At 37.8% G+C, this 21,776-nt stretch overlaps 2 protein-coding genes across 3 annotated transcripts in view; both read left to right on the forward strand.

The window, feature by feature from the left end:
• Positions 1 to 2,576: 2,576 nt before the first annotated feature.
• telo2 (TEL2, telomere maintenance 2, homolog) lies at positions 2,577 to 13,237 on the forward strand. Of its 2 annotated transcripts, none has more exons than XM_081353218.1 (21): positions 2,577 to 2,700; positions 2,930 to 3,269; positions 3,555 to 3,835; positions 6,156 to 6,224; positions 6,353 to 6,500; positions 6,581 to 6,683; positions 7,442 to 7,510; positions 7,599 to 7,740; positions 7,866 to 8,002; positions 8,746 to 8,843; positions 9,094 to 9,180; positions 9,272 to 9,360; positions 9,868 to 9,959; positions 10,047 to 10,163; positions 10,244 to 10,315; positions 10,745 to 10,909; positions 10,991 to 11,079; positions 11,179 to 11,278; positions 11,979 to 12,043; positions 12,121 to 12,236; positions 12,310 to 13,236. In XM_081353218.1, exons 2-21 carry the CDS (start codon positions 2,968 to 2,970, stop codon positions 12,420 to 12,422), a joined length of 2,454 nt encoding a protein of 817 aa, XP_081209344.1. In that variant the 5' UTR covers positions 2,577 to 2,700; positions 2,930 to 2,967; the 3' UTR covers positions 12,423 to 13,236. The 2 variants fall into 2 exon arrangements, with proteins under 2 accessions (XP_081209344.1, XP_081209343.1); XM_081353217.1 differs by having other exon boundaries at positions 2,581 to 2,765; positions 12,310 to 13,237.
• A 729-nt stretch (positions 13,238 to 13,966) lies between these two features.
• Positions 13,967 to 21,776, forward strand: part of ift140 (intraflagellar transport 140 homolog (Chlamydomonas)) — a 31,024-nt gene continuing 23,214 nt past the window's right edge. Inside the window, exons 1-14 of the mRNA XM_081353239.1 lie at positions 13,967 to 14,119; positions 14,723 to 14,880; positions 15,823 to 16,047; positions 16,125 to 16,246; positions 17,352 to 17,494; positions 17,574 to 17,749; positions 18,008 to 18,099; positions 18,256 to 18,362; positions 19,366 to 19,505; positions 19,639 to 19,842; positions 20,139 to 20,211; positions 20,304 to 20,395; positions 20,571 to 20,698; positions 20,776 to 20,893. Of these exons, the coding sequence (XP_081209365.1) occupies positions 14,734 to 14,880; positions 15,823 to 16,047; positions 16,125 to 16,246; positions 17,352 to 17,494; positions 17,574 to 17,749; positions 18,008 to 18,099; positions 18,256 to 18,362; positions 19,366 to 19,505; positions 19,639 to 19,842; positions 20,139 to 20,211; positions 20,304 to 20,395; positions 20,571 to 20,698; positions 20,776 to 20,893 (1,767 nt within the window). The 5' untranslated portion in view covers positions 13,967 to 14,119; positions 14,723 to 14,733. The remainder of the gene's footprint in view (positions 14,120 to 14,722; positions 14,881 to 15,822; positions 16,048 to 16,124; positions 16,247 to 17,351; positions 17,495 to 17,573; positions 17,750 to 18,007; positions 18,100 to 18,255; positions 18,363 to 19,365; positions 19,506 to 19,638; positions 19,843 to 20,138; positions 20,212 to 20,303; positions 20,396 to 20,570; positions 20,699 to 20,775; positions 20,894 to 21,776) is intronic.

Raw genomic sequence — 21,776 nt, forward strand, 5'->3', positions numbered from 1 at the left:
CTACCAAAATGAACGGAAGTCAATGGAATGCTAACAGCAGGTAATGGCTTGTTAGCCAATGGTGGCCCCCGGGGTGGTACGCTCTTCGGCTGCTGGATTGTCCCCCTGATTCCTGTTATAATTTCTCTAATTTCTAGGTCAAGGTGCTGTGCATTGTGGTAATAGATGCGACATGACGTCACTTCCAAAGGACCAATGACCAAATTCTGACCAATTTGGTGAAATGTGAAAACAAATCTCATTAAATTAGACTAGACACTAAACTTAATTAAACTAGGCATCAGCGCAATTCAATTGGTTTGGTAATAGCAAGGAAAAATAGAATGAAGTGATCTCCAAAAAAGAAGTACTTTTTGACTGTAAATAAAATTGTAAGGAGTAAAAAGTACTTTTTTTTCTTAAAAAATGTAATTAAGTAAAAGTAAAAGTACTGATTTTTAATTGTACTCAAGTAAAGTAAAAATCCCCCAAAATAATACTTAAGTACAGTAATCAAGTAAAATTACTCAAGTATTTTACACCACTGTGTTTACTTTCATAAAAAAATCACATGGGTTCTGTTTATTCAGTCCTATTATATATGAATGCTGATGCCCATCATAGAATGCACATGTATGCATACACACACATTTTATATACTTTATTTGGTTCCACATTACAAGTCAAATTTCATTAGGAATCACATTTTTTAAATAATCCAACAGATTAAAACAAATCAGCACATTGTTATGGATTAAACCGTTCTAAGGGTACAGGAAGCATCGCCTTTTCCAAACAAACATGCTTCCTATAGTTGCTGAGATTGAACAGTACTTTGCCAACTGTTTGGCCCCTGTTTTGGAAATCCCCCCAATGCAAAGTCCACGGATCGCCAGCCTGTGTACATGAGCTAGACTGCCAAACACCAGCACAATAAGCCAGCATTTGTACCTAAGGTTCTCAATGATCGATATCAATGACTGATATTTTAGAACAGTAAGAGTCCTCCATAAATGAGCCAAATGCACGAGACCTCAACTAGTGTAACTTTTTTTCATTCTGAGAGATGTTAACGATATCGGGTGTATTAGCAATTCCCAAAAAAGTGTTTGCAGGTGAGTTAAACCATTCAGACTGTACAGTAGTGTGTTTAAAAATGTGCTCATCACCCACACAGGGAACCTGAGCAGCAATGAGGTCCACAAGTCTATCATGTCTGGCAATATATAGTCCTTTAAGTGATGAACAACTGTTCATGATGTGGGCTACTGACTCCAGGTGTTGAGGGGAGGGGGAGGGGGAGGGGGAGGGGGGGCATGCAACATGCAGAGGGGCGAATGGGTGGAGGGAAACCACACTGATAAGTTGTATTATGTAGGAAGAACCTGCAGACGTGCTTTTACGCAGAAGGTTAGGATCTCTTCACTGATGGTGGCATTGCTGTAGATGTGTGTGATAGAGTGGTCCGCGCAGGGCAGTTTTGCCAACTCTCCCTGGAGTTTCAGACTGGACCAGTGCTCCATATTTTGGACTCTTTGAATAGACCAGAGTCTGCCTTGATGTTCTAGGCTGGAGCAGGAGAACCATAGACAGAGGAGAACAGTGTTGTTATGGTGCACTCTGGCTTCCACGATGACAGATGAGTCCTCTACGACTGCATCAGACAGAGACCTCTACAGGTCGACAGTGAGAGGTCCACTTCAGGTCAGTGCTTGCCCTCCAGCATAAGTCGTTTAACTTCGTCACACACACACACACACACACACACACACACACACACACACACACACACACACACACACACACACACACACACATATATATATCATGCATGTATAGTTGTGGTCAAAAGTTTACATACACCTTGCAGAATCTATAAAATGTTAATTATTTTAACAATGTAAGAGGGATCATAAAAACATAGGCTACGTGTTATTTTTTATTTAGTACTGTCCTGAATAAGATATTTTACATAAATAATGTTTACATGTAGACCACAAGACATCTTTTAAACTATCTTATTCAGGGGTGCGTTTCCCGAAAGCATCGTTGGCCAACTATGGTCGCAAGTTCCGTCGTTACCAATAGAGTTCAATGGACATTGCGATGAACTTGCGACCATAGTTGGCCAACGATGCTTTCGGAAACGCACCCCAGGACAGTACTAAATAAATAAATAACATGCAGTTTTTATGATTCCTCTTATTTTGTAGAAATGAAAAGGGGATTATTTTGAAGTGCTGTTCAGTTTTTGGGAGATCAAATATGTTTTTATAATGATTGATTAACTTATTGTTAATAAACTTCGCAAATGCAATAGCTACAATTTTTTTATATATATATATATATAGCACATTTAAAACAACAGCCGTTGAACGAAGTGCTTTCCAGCAAATAAGTTAAACAATATAATATAACATAAACGATTTTTTTTTTTATTAACAATGACTTGGCATGCAACATTTATTTCAAAAAGATTTATAGTCCATTTCGTGATGTGGTTTTAAGAAGGTTAACATGCCCTGTTGCACCATCTAGTGAACTATTATAGAATAAATGGTTTCTGATAGGAACCTTTGTTCTGGCTATCTGCATCTACACGGACACGTATTAGAGCGCAATCACATGGGTTTGTCAACACGAATGATGCTGCGAGTTATTTCATATTTTGCTATATCTGAATGACTTTAAACCTTCAACAAACTGAAGGCAGGAGGCGCTGTAACTATATAATTTATATTATATTTTGCTATTCTTAAAGGGTGAATTTGGTTATTCTATATGAGGTTTGTAGTAGTTCTGCTGCTCAGATTCTTAATTTAATGTAAATCAATGGTTTCTTCTTATTTGTTAATTTAAATGATTATTTGACATAGAGGTTAGAATGATCAGGATATGAGTCCACCTGCCAAATTCACACAGTGACATTTTGTATATTATGTTGTCAAAGTGATGCTGCATTAAACTGGACCTCGGTTCCGTGACGTCATGGGGTCCGAGGTGCGACTGCAGGTGTGCTCGTGTTTGAGGACTCTCTCCAGCTCACGAGACTCCGGGGAGATCGTGCACGCGCTGCGCACACTCACGCACTACCTGGAGGACGACGAGTTCACGCGCCTACACTACACTCGCGCGCTTCAGGTGCTGGTGAGCGCGCAGAGCTCGCACTGGTTCAACAGATCACGTGATGATGATGATGAGGAGATCAAGAAGCTCTGGGATGAGATGTTCCTCAGGGGTCCACCGGACCAAACACTCCTGCTTCTGCTGGACACCATCAGCTCCACAGGGTGTGTGAGAGAGACATCAGGATCTGTCTGTCTATCTGTTTATCTGTGTCTGTCCTTCTATCTATCTATCTATCTATCTATCTATCTATCTATCTATCTATCTATCTATCTATCTATCTATCTATCTATCTATCTATCTATTTGTCTGTCCTATTGGTCTACCCATCTATCCATCTATCAATCTGTCTAAGATATCTTTTATTATTTATTAATTAGTCATACATTTGCCTTTGATGGACAGGTTTAAATGATATGCTTATGATGTGTTCTGTCTCGTACACACAGTGAGAGTGCGGGTCTGGAGCGATGTGTGTCTGTGCTGGAGAAGTTCCTCTCTGCTGGTCGTCTCCAGGTGTTGCTGTGGTCCAGATGTGAGGGAGGTGGTTCCTATGCAGACACTCCTCAGCTGAGAGAGATCATCATTGGCCACCTTGCAGCTTTACCCTCCATCACCTCCAACCATCTGCACACAAACACACCTGACGCCTTCCTGCCACAGCAGTACTACCCACTGCTGGCCGCCAGCATACTGGACACACTAGAGAAGACATGCCACGCTCTCAGAGGTATCACATGTTTCAGGGCTGAGATACTTCTAAAGAAAAGAAGGAACACATATTTTAATGTGTCTTTGCAACCACTGCATATTTTAATGCATCATTGCGACCACTGCATATTTTAATGCGACCACTGCATATTTTAATGCGTCATTGCGACCACTGAATATTTTAATGCGACCACTGCATATTTTAATGCGTCATTGCGACCACTGCATATTTTAATGCGACCACTGCATATTTTAATGCGTCATTGCGACCACTGAATATTTTAATGCGACCACTGCATATTTTAATGCGTTATTGCGACCACTACATATTTTAATGCATCATTGCGACCACTGCATATTTTAATGCGACCACTGCTTATTTTAATGCGTCATTGCGTCCACTGCATATTTGAATGCGACCACTGCATATTTTAATGCGTCATTGCGACCACTGCCTATTTTAATGCGTCATTGCAATCCACTGCATATTTTAATGCGACCACTGCTTATTTTAATGCGTCATTGCGACCACTGCATATTTTAATGCGACCACTGCATATTTTAATGCATCATTGCGACCACTGCATATTTTATTGCATCATTGCGACCACTGCATATTTTAATGCGACCACTGCATATTTTAATGCGTCATTGCGACCACTGAATATTTTAATGCGACCACTGCATATTTTAATGCGTCATTGCGACCACTGCATATTTTAATGCGACCACTGCATATTTTAATGCGTCATTGCGACCACTGAATATTTTAATGCGACCACTGCATATTTTAATGCGTTATTGCGACCACTACATATTTTAATGCATCATTGCGACCACTGCATATTTTAATGCGACCACTGCTTATTTTAATGCGTCATTGCGTCCACTGCATATTTGAATGCGACCACTGCATATTTTAATGCGTCATTGCGACCACTGCCTATTTTAATGCGTCATTGCAATCCACTGCATATTTTAATGCGACCACTGCTTATTTTAATGCGTCATTGCGACCACTGCATATTTTAATGCGACCACTGCATATTTTAATGCATCATTGCGACCACTGCATATTTTATTGCATCATTGCGACCACTGCATATTTTAATGCGTCATTGCGACCACTGCACATTTTAACGCATCATTGCGACCACTGCATATTTTAATGCGTCATTGCGACCACTGCATATTTTAATGCATCATTGCGACCACTGCATATTTTAATGCGACCACTGCATATTTTAATGCGTCATTGCGACCACTGCATATTTTAATGCGTCATTGCGACCACTGCATATTTTAATGCATCATTGCGACCACTGCATATTTTAATGCGTCATTGCCACCACTGCATATTTTAACACATCATTGCGACCACTGCATATTTTAATGCATCATTGTGACCACTACATATTTTAATGCGACCACTGCATATTTTAATGCGTCATTGCCACCACTGCATATTTTAACACATCATTGCGACCACTGCATATTTTAATGCATCATTGTGACCACTACATATTTGAATGCGACCACTGCATATTTTAATGCGTCATTGCGACCACTGCATATTTTAACACATCATTGCGACCACTGCATATTTTAATGCGTCATTGCGACCACTGCATATTTTAATGCATCATTGCGACCACTGCATATTTTAACGCATCATTGCGACCACTGAATATTTTAATGCGACCACTGCATATTTGAATGCGACCACTGCATATTTTAATGCGTCATTGCCACCACTGCATATTTGAATGCGACCACTGCATATTTTAATGCGTCATTGTCACCACTGCATATTTTAACACATCATTGCGACCACTGCATATTTTAATACGCCATTGCGACCACTGCATATTTGAATGCGACCGCTGCATATTTTAATGCGTCATTGCCACCACTGCATATTTTAACACATTATTGCGACCACTGCATATTTTAACGCATCATAGCGACCACTTCATATTTTAACGCGTCATTGCGACCACTGCATATTTTAACGCATCATAGCGACCACTTCATATTTTAACGCGTCATTGCGACCACTGCATATTTTAATGCGACCACTGCATATTTTAATGTGTCATTGCAACCACTGCATATTTTAATGCGACCACTGCATATTTTAACGCATCATTGTGACCACTGCATATTTTAATGCTTCATTGCGACCACTGCATATTATAATGCTTCATTGCGACCACTGCATATTTTAATGCGACCACTGCATATTTTTTACGCATCATTGCGACCACTGAATATATGAATGCATATTTGTTGTCCATCCGTCTTATTTTGCCTCACTCATGTGTATCTCTCTGGTATAGCGGGACGGGACTGCTCTCTCGAGTTTGTTGCTCAGGTGTTGGGAAAAGTGTGTATTCAAGGATACAGCTGTAAGTTAATTTTTTTTAACTTTTGTAGGTTATCTGCACTGATTGTAGTGAAACTAATTAATTTATTTTCATATTTCCACTGAATTATATGTCAACCTGCATTAGTTTCTGTGTGCATGTTTTTGTAGCTCAGGTATTTGAAATACTGGCCCCCCGGCTCTCGTCTCTGACCCGCGTGGACCCGCTGTGGCAGCGTGTGACGCAGAGACTCCTGGAGAACGTTCCGGAGAGGTGCACGGAGTGTGTCATCACAGGACTCATGCGCTGCCTCAGCGGGTAAGAGAGTGTGCTTGATTCTAGAGAGCAGAATGTAGTAGTTGTTTGTTAGTCGACTCTAACTCATATGTGTGTTTCAGGGCCACTGCTGCGTCCAGGCTGATGGGAAACCTGGTGGTGACCAATAAGAAAGCTCAGTTTGTTCTCACTCATAAACTGTTATTGCAGCAGTACCAGCACCCAGTGAGTGGCAACAAGATTCAATGTCTCTAACCGCAGAACATATTATTAATAAACAAGAATGCTTCTTTCAAATCTTACAACCTTTACTAAAAAGTTATACGGGCACCATCATAATAATAATATGATCCTATGTAAACACTATGGTATATGATTATGGTATTCAGTACCTTCATATTTACATCAAAGTACCATGGTATTCAGATACCATAATTTCTCAATTTTGAAAGCATAACTTAAGTTTGGGGTAGCTAAGATTTTTTTTATTGTGTCTTCTGCTCACCAAGGCTATATTTGTTTGATCACAATACTGTGAAATATTATTACAATTCAAAATAACTGTTTTCTATTGTAATATATTTTAAAATATAATTTATTCTTGTGATCAAAGCTGAATTTTCAGCATCATTACTCCAGTCTTCAGTGTCACATGATCCTCCAGAAATCATTCTTCAGTTTCCGATTTTTGTGGAATTTTTTTTTCCAGGATTCTTTGATGAATAGAAAGTAAAAAAAAACAGCAATTATTTGAAATAGAAATATTTTGTAACATTAAAAATGTCTTTACTGTCACTTTTGATCAATTTAATGCATCCTTGCTGAATGAAAGCATACATTTCTTGAAAGGAAATCTTACTGACCACAAACGTTTGAACGATAGTGTGCATGAGATTAATAAGATGTTCTTTATTTGCATGACATGGACATTGACATTTCTTATTTTTCCTGTCTCTCTCGTTCTCCCGTACCCTTGATCTCAGACTCGGTTGGTAAAGTCTGTTCTTGGTTATTTGGCTCTGGATTCCGAGCGCCGGATGCTGCTTAAACAGGTGTGATGATCTACCGTGTTAGTTGTGCTAATCAGTCATTTTTGTATGAAATGCAAAAGAAGTTGCTTAATGAGAAGTGTGTGTGTAGGTCCTTCGGAGTGTGTGTCAGGTGTGGTGTAACAGCAGTGCCGTGAAACACACGTCTGTGGAACAGCAGCTGTACGTCAGTAAAGCTTTACTGCTGTGTGTGGCTTTACTCACCGATTCTGAAATACAAGAACTACGACAAGGTAATGCACAAGTGTTTGTAGATCTCAAATGATGTTGTATCCAAATTATTTACAAAGATATTTTTCCACTTACCAGACTTTTAACTGCTACGTTCTAGTGTATTATGAGGTTTTCTGTTCAACAGAGATGCTGCAATGCATGCTGGGAGGTGTCCAGTGTCGTCTAGATAGCAATATTGTGCGTATTCGTCGGATGGGTATGGCCGTGGGCGAGTGTCTTAGCCATAAATTAGACACACCTGGATCACAATTAAAATTTCAGGTGAGAAACTGTTTGAAATCGCCCTCTATAATCTCATTCATTATTCCGAACATTACTGCACTAATATAGTCCACTTGAAGGAGTGAATGAAAACGATTGGACGTGGACACTGAGTGCGCCGGAAGTGCTTCCGCTTTTCCATAGTCTGTTCTTGCTGTTAATAATCATTTGAAACATAGCAAACTGGCAGCTCCAGAAGTAATGAAAAGATTTATCTTGCACTCTGCCATTGAAACTAGCATATATAAATCTATTTAATAAGCAATTAAACATAATTAACATGTTTGGCAGTAGACCAGTGGATGGATGTTTCAGCTGCGGCGCCATCTTCTGGTCAGACGAGGGAATTCATTTGACTCGCTACTCTCTCAGTGCATTATGGGTATTCTCTAGCCGTTGAGCGTACATCAGTTGTGCACTAGTTGTTGTAAATGAGTGCACTTGATAACATCCACTATGGTTTCAGACACCACTGCAAATGACTGTCCTCTCAAATAGTGTCCTGTTTAAGGGTATGGGGCGATTTCAGACACAGCCAATGAAAAGCTCTTCTGATGATGAATTTCTGATCCTTACCAAACCTGAAAGCATCTTGCATATTTGCAGCAAGCTAAAGTTTTAGATGTGCCCATCATTACAACTGTGAACTTGAGATATATTAATGTTTCATTCCCTGTGTGGTTCATAGAGGGAATGAAGCGTTTGACTGTTTTAATGCTAATTGAGCTGTTGTTCTGTGTCAGTACGAGCCGGATGAGGAGATCAGAGAGCTGAAGTCATTGATGGAGTCTGCATCTGTTGAGGATGAGGACGAGGAACATCAGCCTGATGTCTCCAGCAGGTAGAAGCACACCTCACTTTACCATATTTTCTGGTTTATTAGTTGAATCTGAAATGTGCTGCAGCTTATAATCCCCTCACTCTGCAACAAATCGCAAACAAGTATTCACAAAAGAACAATACAAGTATAAAACAAGCATAAATTATAGTGGCATAAGTTATAATAATAAAATGTGACTTGCATACTGATGCGACTTCTCTGTTTTGCAATAGTGTAACTTATTTTCTGACATCTGTATGACTTGTTCCAGTCTTCAACCAGAGCCCAAAGTTGAGGGTTCAGCGGGTCGGTCAGTGACAACAGAGCCGGGTCGCGGGAGTGATTCTGAACTGGACAGGTACATCTACACTACCCTAAAAACACATGAGAACTGTACCTTTCTCGCTCATAACACTTATCTTGAAACGACATCACTATTCTTTTTTAAGTGATGATGATCTGACTCCATATGACATGTCAGCTGATCAGGAGAAGAAGGAATCATCTCCGCCCCGCTACATCAGGGACTGTCTGGAAGGTGATCTAAAATCTAAATAATTGTAGAATTATTTATGTACTTTTATAGTTTTATATTAATGTTTTGAATTAGATTCAGTTTTCAATTTATTTTTAGTTTAATTTTAAGTAATTTTGTTATGTGCTTTTGTCAATTTTATTATTTAAAAAAAAAATATTACTATAAGTTTATTTATTTATTTATTTATTTATTATTATTATTATTATTACTACTATTGTTCATCTAATATATATATGTATATATGTATGTGTTTGTGTATATACATGTATATGTATATATGTATATGTGTATATGTGTGTGTATGTATGTATGTATGTATATATGTATGTATGTAAGTATATATATATATATATATATACACATACACACACACACACACACACACACACACACACACACACAATTAATGATAATAACCCTGCAATCAAAGAACAGTCTAGTTGTAATTCACGTTTTGTCTGAGAATATTTTCTGCGGTTATTGTATCGTATTGTGTTTTATTTGCAGCGTTAATGTCATCTGATGATGCTGACAGGGTTGAACTCAGTCTGCAAGTGTTGGACTCTCTTCTTAGGAAGAACGTGAAGGCCACACAAGAGGTCAGAGGTCATCACAGCAGACTTGTAATGACTGAAACTCTTGTGTATCTCACTACTCACTGGTTTGTCTGTGTGTGTGTGGTATAGGTCAGTGTTCAGTTCAGTAAAGTGCTGCTCCACCTGGAGGACAGGTTCAACACGCCGCGCTTCCAGTCACTGCGGCAGAACGCCATGGTGGCCCTCACTGTTACCGACATTAAACCAGTAAGACATCAGACGGATGAGTACATCAGCTCAGCTCTACCTAGATCCAGATGCAAGTGACCTTTTTTTCCTCTCTGTAGGTTGTAGATTATTGGACGACAGAGTTCTACTCTCTCAACTACAACTTGAGACAGAGACTGGACATTCTGGAGGTCAGACTAATGTTAAAATGAATGCACACAGACAACTGACATACTTTCATCCTAAAATGCCATATTTATTCATAATTCATGTTTGCAATGATAGTTAAATGTTAGATTAGGCTAATTTTAATTACTGATGCTTATATCGAGAGAGCAGCACAATTGTTTCCAACATTGATAATATCACAAATGTTTCTTGAGCAGCAAATCATCATATTAGAGTGATTTCTGAAGGATCATGTGACACTGAAGACTGGAGTAATGATGCTGAAAATTCAGCTTTGATCACAGGAATAAATAACATTTTACAATATACTACAATAGTTATTTTGAATTGTAATAATATTTAACAATATTTCTGTTTTTATTGTGATGGAACAAGATTGTCAACTCTAAATGCAACCTAAACTAACTAAACGAACACCTCTACTCTTTTAGGTCCTTGCTCTCTCTGCCCAGGAACTGTCTGAGCCAATCAGGAATAAGCACACTGGAGCTCAGCCAATCACTGCAGCAGCAGCTATAGAGCGATGTGATGACATCACACACTGGCGGCAGATCGTGGAAAAACGGATCCAGAGCAAAACCAGACGAATTAGCAAAGTGAGACAGCCTCAGAAAGGTGCTTATTACACATCAACAGCGATTTGATGTCTAATAATGTGTTGTGTTTGTTCTGCTCAGGGTGGGACTCAACCCGTCCAAGCTGTTCCCAACTGTTATGCTCCAGTCGCTGGATTTTTCTTCTTCCCGCTGCTCAGGAACTATGACAGGTCTTTTAGTGGTTAAATATTGTGAAGAACCATGTGACAATCATCTAGATTAGTGCTAAATAAACAAGCATTATCACAATGATTTCATGTCTCTTATAGGTCGCAGGTGACCTTTGACCTTCTGGGGGGTGATCACCTGGTGCTAGGAAGGTTGCTGCACACACTTGGGCTGCTAATGCACCTGGCCATCAATGCACCTGTAAAAGCATACACAAACACAATAAGTATTACACAATATGTACACATTTAAACAAGCTACAGGATACAGTCTTCCAACATCATTCCAGTTATCATTTTGGAAATTAATGCAATTATTTAGGAAGATCAAGCACATTGCATTGTGGGATACAGTCTTCCAACATAGTAAGCTATGTTAATATTTACTGCACCTTTTGGTAAATGATAGGGTTTTCCATGCATAAAAAAAGATTTGCATGCCGTGCACAGTACACGTACCGAAGAAATATTATGAGCAGTATTATAGAATGCTAATTAAATAAATTAATGTTAGGGCTGTATAATTAATTGAAATAAAACCAAAATGGCAATATGGATTTAGAGTGATTATCAAATTGCAAAGGCTGCAACTTAATTAAATACAGTATATGCACTGCGTCTTTCAGAGTGAAGCGTGGCGCTGTGTTTTACACATGAGCAGCTCATGATCCGCCCGTGTTTTCAGTGTCTCAGAGTTTTAGTAAAACAATGTGTTTTTTGTACATTCAATCATGAAAACCTATTTTAGTAGAGCCCAAAAACAAAATCAAGACTTTGAAAAAAGGACCTAATATGGTCTCTTTAAAATGCAATTTTGATCAAATTTAGATTTTTTTCTCAAATCATGCAACCCTCTTATGAGTGATATATCCTTCATATAATCATTGGTGTCTTTTTGTCAGGTTGCATCTCAAATGGGCAGAGCTCTGCTGGATTTTGTTTGGGTTGTGCGCTTCCACACTGACCAGTAAGTTTGTGTTCCAGTATGCATTATATTATAAGCATATACATGTCATCTCATGCTCTCTCTTGCTTTAACTGTAGGATGGTGAGGAGGGGTGTTATGTTCGCAGTGTGTGCTGTGTTTCTGAGCATGCCCAGTGAGAACTTACTCACCGAGCTCGGTGACGACCTGATGGAGACCAGAGCCTGGCTAGCAGGTAGAGATGGTTTTTATGACTCTTTATATGTGTGAGTATTTGTATGTTATAATAAATGTGTTATTGTGTACAGATGTGGCAGAGAATGATTGTGACGCAGACTGCAGGAGTTTGGCGGTACAGAGTTTAATACTGTTGGACAAAAACCTCAAATCTCAGCTGCAGATCCCAGATACGGAAACATGACGAGTGCATCTCTCTACTTCTGATGCCTCAGATATATTATCAGTCGTGGCAAGAATAACAGGGGATTTGTTCTGCACACTTTGCAGAGCAACAATAGAGATGCTGATAATATCACACACTCGTCTGGAGTTGTGAAGATCTGTAAGATTTTATGATTCTGACCTGATGCATCCATAATTTATGTGGATGGATGCATCAGGAATGCTCTTTGGATTTCATGTACTTTGTTTTTGTACTTAATGTTTTAGTGGCTGTAAAATAAAGAACTCTTTATGGACATTAATACTTCTGCCCTCAAGACAATTTTTTTACATTTTGTGCTGTGATTTTTAGGGAAAAATCTCCATAATTGCTTTATAAATAGTAAAACAGAGTTCTGATTACGACTCAGATTTCTAGGTCAGAAGGTCAGAGGTCAGTGCTTCCACTGAAGTTAAAAATGCTGTTTGAAATATTCTCAAATTATGATTGAACACATGATCATCAGGTTTTGTTCATGTAGCTGAGCACCAGTGCTGATGGACAAAGAAAAATATTTGCAAAATTAAGACATTTTCAATGATGTTCTCAGATCTCATACTTCTGGACTCTGCAGTAAGAATATGAGACCCATGTAGACTACTTCATTGCCAAATATATAGAATTTAGAAATAGTTTTACACTTTCAACGCAAGAAATTAGACAAGGTTTCTGAGTGCTATTGCTTGCTCTGTCATTTTGATTGTTTTTTATTTATTTCATTTCTGATTGTTATTTATATATGAAATACATTAAAGTGGTCCAGTCCATCCGGATGCGCTGGAAGTTGTTAATTTACGTTGTTGTTGTTATTTTTATTATGGACGGACTGTATGTAATGCTCCTCAAATTTACTCTAATGATGCCTAACCTCCTCAATTTTATGTACTAGAAATTGTATGGACATATTTCTCTGAAAGCATTTTAGTTTGATGTGAACAGCAAGAGACATTCAGGTCACCAAATCCGACAAGGCAGCATAACAAGTTACCAAAATCTGTTACCCACCACTATTTCTTCCAGAATGGCTTTAATGTTACCCAAATTCACTCTGGTGATGTCTTTATTCTATTTCCTATAAATTATTTATCTGATGAGACATATAGCAACATATATAGCAAGTTCACCAAAATCAGAAATTGGCAGTGTAACAGGTTACTGATATCAGTTATTCCCCTTTATTTCACATAGAATGGCTTTATTGTTACCGATATTCACTCTGGTGATGTCTAATTTCCTCTATTTAATATCCTAGAAAGGATTTTGCTCTGATGTGAAAAGCAACAGACATACAGCAGGGTCATCAAATCCGACAACATAGCGTAACAGGTTGCTGAACTCAAATACACTGGTGATTTTCTAATCTCATGGTTGCCCTAATGCCCTCCGAATCCGATTAGATTTGTTCTGACTCCGAATCACATGTGCTGAAACCACAATAACAATTAGTCATTATACCTGCTTCACCTCATTGGTTGAGACGCAACACACGCTTTTAGCCACGCCCCCTCGCGCTTCTTCCTCTTGGTGTTGTCTGGGCAACCGAAAGAGACGCTTCACGGCTAAAGGCGCGTCGTAAACCTCGAAGGGCTAATTTAATTTTTTATTGTCAAAATCATACATATGCTGTGCGAAAAACACACGGTCATAACGGCAGTGCTGAGCGGAAGAGGTCTCAGGTAAATTATTTAACTTAAACAGTCGTTATTTGAAGCGTTTTTAAAGCGGCAGGCCTCGGTGTGGATTAGCTAACACAGCTAGCGGTAGATTTACTAACATTAAACAGATGTAAACAACATTCTCCATTACATTTCGCCAATGACATTAAAAAAGCACAAGATATCTCCACAATAGTTTCCCCAACTGTAGAAATGCATCTTATCTACAACTTTATTAGAGCAGCAAACCGTTAACTTTGAGGAGTCACACCTATGTAGAAATACCATGTTTTGCTCATAGTAACATGCAATACCCTGTTTTTGGATACTACCATAAAGAAACCATGTTAAGTACACTACAGAACCATTTAAATACGGATGTGTATGGATATGGTAAACACACAGTATGTATCAAAATACCATGGTATCATCTGATTCCTTCACTGTACCATAGTAACGTTACCACTACAGTAATTTTCAATTTGGGCAGTTAGTCACAATAAACCATCTAGAGATGTAGTAGCTGACTGTCATATTTAGGTTCTCAATAATTTTATCAATTGCAGATGACTGCTGTAAGATGTGCTTTGTGATATTAATACAGGCTAATCATTATTTTTGTAGATCTGTAAGTCATGGCTGTGTATTTTGATCACCGTGTGGAGGCCCCTGACAGCAGTGGAGCAGCGGTCCTCATCTCATGGCACTCCAGTGTGTGTGTGCTGGCCGTGGGCTCTGTGAATGCCTCCAGCGGAGGCTGTGTGGATCTTTACCTGCAACAGGTGTGAGATGATCTCTACACACACTCTCACTGCTTGTTCATGCATTCTCTGCAATACTCAGACAACTTTATAAACTAAACAATAATGTACGTTTTCAGCAATACAGTAAATACACAGCTGTTTAAAAGTTTTGGTCATTTAGATCTTTTATGTTTTTGAAAGATGTCTACTAGATTTATTTGATCAAAAATGTAAAAATTATTGCAGTTTAAATCACTGTTTTGTGAATATTTTTAAGATGTAATTTATTCCTGTGATCAAAATAGTTTTTTTTTTTTGCATGAAAACTGTGATATACATTAAAAAGTTTGGGTTATGTGACAGTGAAGACATTTATAGTGTTAAAAAAGATTATATTTGGAAATAAATGCTGTTTTTTTTACTTTCTATTCATCAAAGAATACTGAGAAAAATATATCACAGTTTCCATAAAAATATCAAGTAGCACAACAACTGTTTTTAACATTGATAAAGTTTTTTGAGCAGCAAATCATCATATCAGAATGATTTCTGAAGGATCATGTGACACTGAAGACTGGAGTAATGATGCTGAAAATTCAGCTTTGATCACAGGAATAAATTACATTTTATAATATATTCACATTGAAAACAGTTATTTTAAATGATAATAATAATTCACAATATTACTGTATTTACTGTATTTTTGATTAAATAAATGCAGCCTTGGTGAGCATGAGAGACGTCTTTCAAAAACATCTTGAATATTCCAAACTTTTGATCATTAGTGAATGTATTGTTTTATTATTTCAGACCTAACTAAATAAATAGTTAATATAATATTTAATAGTTAACTAGAGATTGCTCTTTTCAATTTGAATGTTTTATTTTATAATAAAGGTCCAAAATTCTTTTATGAAATAGTATCAGTGATGACGTTGAGTTTTAATGTGCTCTGTAATATCTGTGTGTCTGTGTCATTAGGGAGAGCATGTTGAGCTGTGTCATGTGGAACGGGGATTCAGCCCTTCGTTGTTGCAGTGGCACCCGACTAAACCCCTGCTGGCGGTGGGGTGGGAGACGGGCGAGACCATTCTCCTCTCACACCCCTCTGGAGAACACACACCCCTGCCCAACAACACACACACCGCCTGCATCACAGTGCTGGAGTGGAGCAGTAACGGCAGCAGACTGGTCACGGGGGATCAGGTCACACACATTCACCTCCATGGCATACGTATATTTAAATATACATAATGTAATGCTAAAGTGAGTGTATGTTTCAGGCAGGTGTAATGGCGGTGTGGAGAGTGGACGCTAGAGGGAAACTGCAGGGATCTCCTCTGATTAAACATGACTACAGTAAACCACTGACGTGCTGCATCTTCAGACCTACAGTGCCTGCTGAGTGAGTCTCGTTTAACCACATAAATACCATGAACAGTTTAGTGTCAGTAATGTTCTAGCTGGACTAGAGAGGAAGTTTTGACTTGTATTTCAATTAAATTGCATGTGAATCATTACAGTGAAGTGACTGGATCTTTGACCTTAGTTTCCCTTGTGAAAAAGAAGTGCACTTAAATGTATTGAATGCACTTGTTGTGTACCTTAAACATGTATTAAATAAAAAAAAATGTACTTGCAGATAATATAATATTAATGAAATAAAAGGCCACTTAAGGGGTTAGTTTACCCCAAAATGAAAATTCTGTCATTAATTACTCACCCTCATGTCGTTCCAATCTTCAGAACACAAATGAAGATCTTTTTAATGCAATCTGAGAGCTTTCTGTACTTAGACTACACTCTCATGACTTAACACACTTAAGTACACTTTAAAGTAAAACTTTTCATTTGACTATTATTACAAAGTGCACTTTTGAAAAGTACATTTTAAATCATTATGTTTTAATCATCTTTTTGCCATGCTTTTATTTAAATGCATTGACTAACATACTAAAGCACATGTAAAGTACTTGATTATAATTTTAACTGTGTTTTTTGATATTGCATGTAAAGTTAATATTTTGTAATAAATTGCAACTTGATCATACAAATGTGCCATTACAAATGTAAATACATGACAGACAAGTTTTAATTGAAATTACATTAAAATATGTTTTAGTTAACCTTAAATGCTTTTCAGTATATTCTGCTTTACACTTTAACCATATTTCAAAAGCAATAGAAGTAACTATGTAATTACACTAATTACATTAGACTTAAGTGTTACTGTAAGTGGGTCAAAAAGCCATCTAAATTTCAGCTAATTGCATTTTATATAAATGCAAACTATAATACGTCTTCATTTAATTGCATGTCACATTCAATTGAGTGCATTAAGTTTCTTTTAAAGTGTATTATTTCTGTTAGAAGTACTCTTTTTAAAAGTATGCTACAGTTTGCCTCTTTTTCACAAGGGTTGCTACACTGTGTTTCCACTTCTTATTGTTAGTTGCTTTGGTAAGAAAGTATCTAAGAATCCTACTGTGTGTATTTGAATATTTCTGTAGGGATGTGGCGATGCTGGCCCGCGCTGCTGTTAGCGGGGATGAAAGCGCTCTGGACATGTTTAACTGGAAGAAGAGCAATAAAGGAGCAGTGTTTGCGCTGGGATCACAGGAAGGACTGGCCTTCTACATCAGTGCAGCTGATGGTGAGAGACACAGGACGTTTACTGATGATGATGGACAGTCGCTCTGGGTTTGTTCTAACCGTGTGTGTGTGTGTTTTAGGGAGTGTGTACAGCGTGGATGAGCAGGCGCGGATTGTGGCGTTGCTGTCTGTTGACAGTGCGGTACAGAAGATGTGGTACTCTAAGAGGAGAGCCGTTCTCGCCGTGGTGACTGAATCTCTGCTGCTCTCCCAGTTCAGTGTTGGGCCAGAAGGGTTCACTCAGGAGATCAGTAAGGTAACAACCAATCAGATAACACCTCATATACAAGGGCTTTACGAAAACAGCCAATCAGATATCAGTATACTGCCGCAAAAACCAGACAATCATCAGATTGCTGAGATAAATGTGTGTGTGTGTGTGTTAGTGTCATTTTAATAGTATTAAGATACTGTTATAGTATCTCAATAATAAGTTTAAGTTTAAAATAAGTTTTTTTAAATATATATTATATTTCAGTTTTAGGTAACTATAATAACCCTGGTGTGTGTGCAGGTGAAGCTCAGTAGCAGAGGTGGGCAGCACACAGACATTGTGTGGACAGAAAATGGTTTGCTCATCACAGCATCAGGAGAACAACACATCAGGTTATCATCAAATTTTAGTCTTCTGTGTTTGCTTTTACAGTGTATATAAAAATATTTCATAGTTTCTCTACAGATGCCCTGAAATGTTCTTAGTGTTCTGATGATGATGATGATGATGGTGTGTGTGTGTGTGTGTGTGTGTGTGTGTGTGTGTAGGTTGTGGGATGTGGAGTTGGACGATCATTACGCTCTGTCGCTGGATGAGTCTCTGGGCTTTGAGAAAGGAGAGCTGCTCAACTGTGTGTCCTTTTGCATTTCTAAACGTAAGACTTGCACTGTGACAACTCTATCTCTATACATCTGAAGTAGAAAGCTTTTGTAACATTATACACTACTGTTCAAAAGTTTGGGGTCAGGAAGAATTTGAATAAAAAAACATTTTTGGAAAGAAATTAATACTTTTATGCCGCAAGGATACAAAAGCTTTAATGCTGTTCTTTTGAACTGTCTATTCATTAAAAGAAACTTGAAAAAAAAATGCACACAGCTGTTTTCAACATTGATAATAATAATACATTTTCCTTGAGCAGCAAATCATCATATTAGAATGATTTCTGAAGGATCATGTGACACTGAAGACTGGAGTAATGATGCTGAAAATTCAGCTTTGATCACAGGGAAAAAATAAATTTAAAAATAATGAAATAGAAAAAAGTTATTTAATTGTAATAATTTTTCACAATATTACTGTGTTTACTGTATTTGGATCAAGTAAATGCAGCCTTGGTGAGCAGAAGAGACTTCTTTCAAAAACATTAAAACATCCTACCGCTCTGAAACTTTTGAACAGTAGTGTATAATTAAGTTTAATGTTTTGTTTTTCTATTTGCAAATAGATTAGTTATGCAGAAAGAAACTTGTGTTAGATATACAAAATTTGGATAAATGTTTTGCTAAAACAAGAAAAAAAATATGATGTAGTTTAGTTTATCAAGTAAATATGTCTTGTTTTAAAGATATTTAGATATTTGTACAGAAAAAAAAAACATAAATATCATATTTGTAAGAATGAGTTCTTTATGACCCGGTAAAGCATTGTATTTGCAACGCTAAGGTCGTTAATTTGATTCCCACGGTGTGCTTGTGCTGATAAAAAATATTGCTTGAATGCACTGTATATACCTTATGATGTAAATGTGAACATGATTTTCTGCTTACCATTTTGACATGCTTGACTTGCAGCCTTGTATGTTTAATTTGAATGGGATAAGGAAATGTTTAAGGCTATGTGTTTTTATTCAGAACTAATCTGATCTTCATTTGCAGAAGTTCTTGCGGCAGGTACCAGCATGGGTCGTGTTGCTCTGTGGCACATGGTGACGGTGAGTGATCAGAAAGGTGACACAAAAACACAGTGGAAACTCCAGACACCAGCAGAGGTGGAAGGAAACATCTCACAGCTTCAGGTACAGCACCCTTCTGAGATGTATTCAGGGATATTTCCTGTTAAAAAAACAATAATGTATATAAACTCATTATAAATATAACATGAATTACTAGCATGTCTGAAGTCTCTCTCCCGTGTCTGTCTGTCTGCAGTGGGGCTCGAGCTCTCATCTGTTGGCCGTCTGCAGCAGCAGCTGTGTGGTGATTCTGTCAGAACATGTGATGTGTTCTCATTACAGCCAGCAGATAGCAGCAGTGCAGCTCACACCAACACAGCTCAGCCTGGCCAACTTCAACACCAACACACACATCACCTTCCACACAGACACGCACATCAGAGCCGTGCAAGTCACCAAGGTGCAAATCCCTTTTCTAGTCTTTCCTCGTTCTAATTATCACCTCATTCTGCAAACATATTGTAATGACTTTACCATAAACATTCAAGAGTCAGCATCATTGTTCACAAGATGATATGATGATGATTGTAGACTCAGTCTTTTTTAATGCCAGATCAGTGAAATTTATTTCCAGGATTTCGCAGAACAAGAAAATAAATGTATATATATAAAATAAAAAATAAATACATTTATGATATTTAAAATGTATTTATATGCAAAAATAAAAATAATTCAACATTATTTGTGTTTCTTCAGGATCTGGTTGCGGTGTGGAATGGGAAATGTATCACAGTGTATGAGCCATCAGGACAAACACTACACAGCACAGGTACTAATACCACATGGCAGATGTGCAGCACCACAGAATCTGTCAGTACTAGAGTCATTTTCTGATGAATTCTGTTGTTGTTTTTTCATCAGGTTCTTTCCAGTGTGAGTCTGCTGCTCTTGCGTTACATGATGAAAACATTTATACCATAGAACCCAACCGCGTCCAGATCCGCACACCACAGGTACACACACACACACACACACACACACACACACAGAAGTGATGTTCTTAAACACACTTATGCACACAAACTCTATACTCAAGTACACATTCTTTAACATGAAAATACACATTGTACACAGTGAATGTTCACATTTCCAAGTTTGTGTTTCTTAAGTGTATGTGTGTGTGTCCAGGGCACAGTGAAACAGTTGCTGGTGTTTTCTGAAGTGGAAGGAAACCCGACACTGCTGAGTGTGTGTGGGTCTCACCTGGCTGTGGGAACAGATACGTCTCACGTCAGAGTCTTTAACCTCACACGCAGGTAAACACACACACTCAGTTCTACACAAACGTGTAAATGTATATGAGTGTATAATGTGTGTGTGTTTTTGTGCACAGGGAGGCCAAACCATTGGGCGTCACAAAGAACCTCTGTGAGCTCATTCCTGACCTGGGCGCTCTGAGATCAGTCAAATGCAATGCCAGCGGCAGTCAGCTGAGCGTCCTCGTTACACAGGTACAGAAAAGACAATTCTTAAAGGGACCATATAATGGAAAACAGGATTTTTCTCTTTTGAATTACAAGTTTGATGCTCACAATGAAAGTCGACCAAGATCATTTTTTGAAACTAAACTGCAGAAATGCAGCAAGTTGAAAATGGTCATGAAAAACTTAATTATGGCTGTAAGAAACCTTGACTAAATAATAAAAAATAAAAACATTGTGTGATTTAGATTATTTAATTTAGTGCTGTCTAATGTCTAAAAATGTAACAAATTAATCGCACATTTTTCTGTAATTAATTGAGATTAATCACACCTAACATTGAAATTTGAATCTCCAAATTAATGTAGAAGCAACATGAAGATGGTATATTTTGAATATTTGTTTAATGGCATCTTTTTACAAAGTACTAGTATGAAGTATAGAGAACTAATACTATTGCTGATGTCTCTATTAAATTGATTTTTTCTCAATTTCTAGTGATGAAATTAGTAATTATAGCCATTCAACATTACAGTATAATTGAAATCCATCGTTTTCAGGCTTTTTTAATATGCTTAAAAATATTATAACAACCTTTAACTTAAGTGAACTTAAAACGATCTTCACATAACCCCACTATAATCAATGTCACATTTAGTTGTGCCTTTAATATAGTGTGTTGTACATAATAAAATAGTGATTTTTCTGTCTCTGTCAATATCATCTCTCTCTGTTTGAAAGAAAACTGTCAGTTAATTTTACCCCCACTAAGTTTATTTAGCGCATGTGAGAAATAATCCTCTTGATTAAGCACATTACTGACAGAATCAAAAACCGGCTGCCAAACGGAGCTTGAAACACGCTATAGATAGATCGATAGATCGATAGATCCTTTCATTTGTATGTGCAGGTT

Source organism: Scardinius erythrophthalmus (assembly GCF_964197995.2).
Source record: "Scardinius erythrophthalmus genome assembly, chromosome: 22".
NCBI classification, from domain to species: domain Eukaryota; kingdom Metazoa; phylum Chordata; class Actinopteri; order Cypriniformes; family Leuciscidae; genus Scardinius; species Scardinius erythrophthalmus.